The sequence below is a fragment of the Drosophila subobscura genome, chromosome A (genome assembly GCF_008121235.1).
Source record: "Drosophila subobscura isolate 14011-0131.10 chromosome A, UCBerk_Dsub_1.0, whole genome shotgun sequence".
Lineage (NCBI taxonomy): Eukaryota > Metazoa > Arthropoda > Insecta > Diptera > Drosophilidae > Drosophila > Drosophila subobscura.
The window spans coordinates 1,177,100-1,182,605 of NC_048530.1; the positions used below are offsets into that span (position 1 = coordinate 1,177,100).

The following is a 5,506-nucleotide window of genomic DNA, read 5'->3' on the forward strand; positions in this document are numbered from 1 at the left end:
ACGGTGCCTCCAAGCACCCTTCCTATTCAACATTGGATAGTTTCGAGCCCAGACTGTCGCCATCGCCCCTTGGCACGACCCTGTGGAGCAGTACTTGGTCCCAAAAGGAAAACACCTTAAACATTTTGTTAACAGCCCAGTCGGGTCTGTGTCTTGGCAACATGAAGATACTGGCGTTCAAATAAGTTAAACAAATTCAAAATGCAAATAAATGCAATATATATATATATATATATATATATATATATATATATGTATATAACCAATAATAATTGTTTCATTTTTTTGCCGTTTGATGGCCTTGAGCTCGTTTAGAAGCACTGTGGTCATTTATCTTTCAACTTCAGCGGCATTGTTGCCTCCATTTGATTGAGACTTTACTCTCTGTTTGCTGGGTACCCTCTCGGAATATAGAACAGATCCATGTATATTTGTCGAGCTGCTAGCAACATACCAACGAATACCACAAGATTCTATCGGCTGACTTTCTAGATTTAATCGGCCAGTTAGCTTTTCGATCTGAGTACTGCCAATAACCATATAGTATAGAAACCTGGAAACCGTTTGCATTTTTATACATGGTACTCGAAGAGTAAATAGGGTACATTGTATTTGTAGGGAATAACGGATGTTTGTAACGCACAAATGGAAACGTTTCCGACCCCATAAAGTATATATATTCTTGATCAGCATCAATAGCCATGTCTGTCTGTCTGTCCGTCCTTCCGTTTTGTTAAGCGCCTTGATCTCAGAGACTATAAACGCTAGAGCCACCAAATTTTGCATCCAGATTTCTGTATGCTCACACTGTTACAAGTGTATTTCAAAAATGAGCCCCGCCCCCTCAAAAACGCGAAAATCTCCCACAGCCACAATGAAGATAAAATAAAACTAAAAACGCCACTGTGTGACCATATCTATCAGATAACCGAATTGGGATCAGATTGGATCTCTGCTTAGTGTAGTGTGCGGCTCTAGCGGAAGTGGCGAGCAAAAATTGCGTGTTGGCGTGACAAGTGATGTTCTACATCTACATCTATCTGACAGATCAAGAAAAGGTGTAACATTTTCGAGTATAAAAGTTCCGACGCGTAAGAAGCATCTCACACGTCCCTTCTCGTTTATTTACAGTTTAAATTTCAAACTTCCACTGCAGTATACATGTTTATAAAACACAGCTGATTCGTCAGCCTGTTTTAGTTACGTTTCACGCACCAACAAAATATATAGCAGACTGGAATTTTTTTGCGTTGCTGGAGACAGGCCTTATAGTTGTATATTTTTAAGACTAGACTGACACTTAAATGTAATGAAATGCGTCCATTGATTAATGTTTTCGCACGAATATATCGATAAGCTAAAATATGTTTAGCAGGCGATAGTCTCATCTCGCTACTTTAGTAGACTTTAGCAGGGCTAAGGATGCCAGGATTTCCAATTTATTGTGTAAATGTTTCAAATTGAGCTGGTTAGTACTTCCGAAATCTCTCCAAAACCCGGCAATTTTAGCATATTGTAAAAATATAGTCATTTCCTATCTAGACATTAGTGGATTACCATATATTTCCACAGAACAAACCCAAAATAGTCTACAAATCGATACGCTTATCAGGTATTTTTCATATCAGGTAAAACTACATTTCGTTCCTGACGCGGGTGTAGAGGAGAGAGCCAGACACCGGCCGCGCCTTAAGCGGGCAGATCGATTAGCGGCCCTTTACTAAAGTTTTCTTTGCATTGACAGGCACATTAAAAGTTCTAAAAAACAGGACGCTTAACAGAAAAGTCAACTGACCGCCTGACCAGGATAGTGGTACTCATACGGAAATGGAACGCCGATATTTAAAAAACCCGTTCCATGATTTCATTGGCGGCGAGAACACGGCGTTCGCCAGCGATGAGGAACACATAAAAAATCTCATCTGTACCTACGTGGATACTATTTTGGAGCATTGTCATCCCAACAGTGACGACGAGGATGACCGTGGGGATTTGTATGTGGGCAATGCCGGCATCGCCTTCATGTTCTGGAAGCTGGCCAGCTGCGAGCAGACGCGTGATCTCTACCCTCCTGCACTTCAGCATGCGTCCGCCTTCATTCGGAATGCCAAGGCAAATGCTGAACGCTTCAAGAAACGGTCTGCTGAGCGCTACTCCTTTCTTTGTGGCAATGCTGGAATCTATGCCGTATCCGTAGCCATATCACACGCAACAAAGGACACCGAGGAGCTGTCCAACGACCTGGCGAACTTTAAGTCAGGTATTCCTTCCAGCAAGGAGTTCATTCATACAAAATACGGCTGCGATGAGGTGCTGGTGGGACGAGCCGGCTACCTATCCGGCTGCTATTGGCTGAACGACGTTCTACCCGATAAGAAGATCACCGACGACGACTTAATCTCTATTTGCCAGATGATTGTGACAAGCGGTCGCGAGTACAGCAAGATGAACAATTCCCCATTGCCCCTGATGTTCCAGTACCATGGAACAGAGTACTTGGGAGCAGCCCACGGACTGTGTTCTATTCTTCATATGCTTCTAGACAGTCCCTGGTTTCGCACAGTGCCAATATCAGCTCCGGCAGCCGAGTTACGTGAAATCAAGCGCTCCATTGATTACTTTCTCGTTCTACAGGACGCCGAAGGCAACTTTCCGGTGGCGCTAGAAGACTTGCGGTCGGGAAGAGACAAGCGCTTAGTACACTGGTGCCACGGAGCTCCGGGGGCGGTCTACATGCTGGCAAAGGCCTACTTGATATTTAAGGAGGAGAAGTACTTGACATCCTTGCGTCGCTCTGCCGATTTGGTCTGGAAAAAGGGATTCCTTCGCAAAGGTCCAGGCATCTGCCACGGAGTGGCTGGCAACGGCTATGTGTTTTTGCTTCTATTCCGACTAACCAACGAAATGAAGTACCTTTACAGGGCGCACAAGTTCATGGAGCTGCTGACCAACTCTGAATTCAAACATAGGGCTCGGATCCCAGATAACCCACACAGCCTGTATGAAGGAGTCGCCGGCACTGTCTGCTTCTTGGTAGATATACTAGAACCGGAACAGGCTTACTTTCCCTTCATGGATGTCTTTCACTAAGCCCAGAAAGTCCGAATACCTCAAGGACAAGGATCAAACCGAGATCCGCGGCCTACGCATGCTTAAAACGGCTTCTAGTCATTTTTCACGCCAAACGCAAAGGCATTTGCGTTAACCAAATAGAGGTGGGCCGCAGTTTAAGATGATCTTAGAACGATTTCAGGTATACCAGTAAGCGCAGAAAGTGCTGGAATGTTCTCAGTCATTCGCATATCAAAAATATTTTCGCTTTAAGCTAAGCAATTAACATAATGCATAAAACTTATACACACAGATATTACATGAATATACATTATATTTATATACATACATACCATATATTTACATACATACTTGCATTGACATCTACATACATATATGTAGAGTGATGGAAAAAATTATAGAAACGACAGGCGCATTCAAAGTTCAATCCAAATATTTCGGTACAAGTTGTTTACATGAAAGCAACTGTGCTTGTTTCCAGGAAATTGATGCTTCACATAGGACCCTCTTTTGGGCTTCTTTCGTAAGATTTTTTAGCAGTGTATCCTGATTAGTATGAAGACCCAGTGTTTGTCTTGGAAAAAATAAAAGAAACGAAGGTAACAATTCATTAACTAAAGGCAATAGAAGATATAAAATACCTTTTCTTGTCTATCCGGTTGTATTTGTTGTTGCTAGAATTTCAGAATGGTTCGCGGAGGACATTGTAAGGATATTGAAGGAAAAAATATCCTATCACTAAATAAGGCAACACAATGTCAGATAGCACTACTCGACACGATTTGCCGCTTCGATCCAGACCAACTTCTTATGAAAGATATGGGGCTCAGAAATGGTTTGATAAACATTTTTTTTTCTATGGCAGAACTTTTTTTGAAGAATTAAAAAAAAACTGGTATTGTTTTCACACATCTCAAGTATCTTAAATCTGTTTGTAATAAACTTAGTCATTCTTTAGAGCTAATGAATGGATCTATAAAGGTTACCCAAACACTTTATGGTTTTAGCTTACCGTTTGAAAAATACTAAGCTTTGAAATGCAAAAATGTTGATTTTAGTAAGTTACTTTTTAAAAAATATTTACTTTAAAAATTCGGGAAAAGTCTAAAAAAAATTAAATCCTGTCTCCACTATTTTTATTTTATATATTGGTGTATTAATTGGGCGTCGTTTAAGGTATAGCTTGTCAAACTCTATGGAGAGACGGCTGAGCTAGATCGTTCAACCCACCAACAAAAAACCGTATTTTTCCGTTAAATACCGACATAGTTAAGGATTTTTTATAATTTTAGTATATTTTCAGTATTTTTCGAGTGTGAGGTCAGAAATACTCTGGCAGTTGGGCGCTCACCCTCCAACAGGTACTTTTTTGGATTTTTTTTATTTTTTTAGTTTTGTTTGAACAATTTTAGCTCAGCCGTCTCTCCATAGATTTTAATGAGCAATACCTTAAACCACTCCCAATTAAAGCAACTGTACATAAAAATACTGAACAGAATTCTTTTTCGACTTTTCCTGAGTTTTCAAAGACTAAATTTCGTAAAAAATACCTCCCAAAAATCAACCCTTTTACATTTTTCAAACGGTAAGTTAAAACCATGAAGTTTTTGGGTGCACTTTATAGATGCATTTATCAGCTTCTTAGAACAGATTAGTTCACTACAACCAGATGTAAGATACTTAAGTTACGTGAAAAAAAGCGCTACCTCTAAAAAAACTGTTACAAAATAATACCAGACTTTAAAAATTCTTAAAAAAAAAAGTTCTGCCATAGAAAAAAATTATAATTCTTAAAAAACATTTGAAGCCCCCAGTCTATCAGAAAAAGTTGGTTTGGTTCGAAGCGGAAAAAAAGTTGGATTTTGTCGAGTAGATTAGTGCAACGATTCGAAATCGGGTTTAATAATAGCTTTTACGGCGATGCAGGATAAAAAATAACACACGCGGAACAATGCACATTGAGTACCTTTCTGAATGGATTATAGGTGCACAATGTGCAAGCCTCTTTATATTCGTTTAATTGTGGCCATACACTTCTGAGTAGATTATCAAAATGTATCGCCTGAAAGGACAGAGAAGTTGGCAATATGAATTGAAAGTGGATAACACTTTTAAATGAGACTCGCTCCTAAACTAGAATTCACATCATACGGTAATCAACTTAAGTAATCAGCAACCAGCAATCATTGTTTAGTTTCCTGCTATTTAAAGAGCTTTTCTATTGATATTTTAAAAGAATAAACCATTTTATCGGATATATTAATCGAATTTCCATAAGATTCGGAAAATTCTACTTTACAGCCTAGTACTCAGATAAAAAGAAGGGGCCGCTAGAAAAATCTGGGATTATATTCGTATAGAACCGATAAGAAATGTTGTCACGCACAAACTACTCTCTAGCGGCTGTACGCCAGGAAGTACTCAGATCGAAAAA

The 5,506-nt window shown here is 39.6% G+C and overlaps 1 protein-coding gene across 2 annotated transcripts; it reads left to right on the forward strand.

Annotated features, from left to right (window-relative positions):
- The first annotated feature begins 1,410 nt into the window (after nucleotides 1-1,410).
- On the forward strand, nucleotides 1,411-3,395 carry LOC117898471 (lanC-like protein 3 homolog). Of its 2 annotated transcripts, XM_034807915.1 has the most exons (3): nucleotides 1,432-1,468; nucleotides 1,543-1,628; nucleotides 1,745-3,395. In XM_034807915.1, the coding sequence occupies exon 3, from the start codon at nucleotides 1,828-1,830 to the stop codon at nucleotides 3,088-3,090; it is 1,263 nt and encodes a 420-aa protein (XP_034663806.1). In that variant the 5' UTR covers nucleotides 1,432-1,468; nucleotides 1,543-1,628; nucleotides 1,745-1,827; the 3' UTR covers nucleotides 3,091-3,395. The 2 variants fall into 2 exon arrangements, with proteins under 2 accessions (XP_034663797.1, XP_034663806.1); XM_034807906.1 differs by having other exon boundaries at nucleotides 1,411-1,628.
- The last annotated feature ends 2,111 nt before the right edge of the window (nucleotides 3,396-5,506 follow it).

What these genes read in the sequence shown, in the direction of transcription:
- LOC117898471 (XM_034807906.1), top strand. Translation starts at nt 1,828, where the DNA reads ATGGAACGCCGATATTTAAAAAACCCGTTCCATGATTTCATTGGCGGC.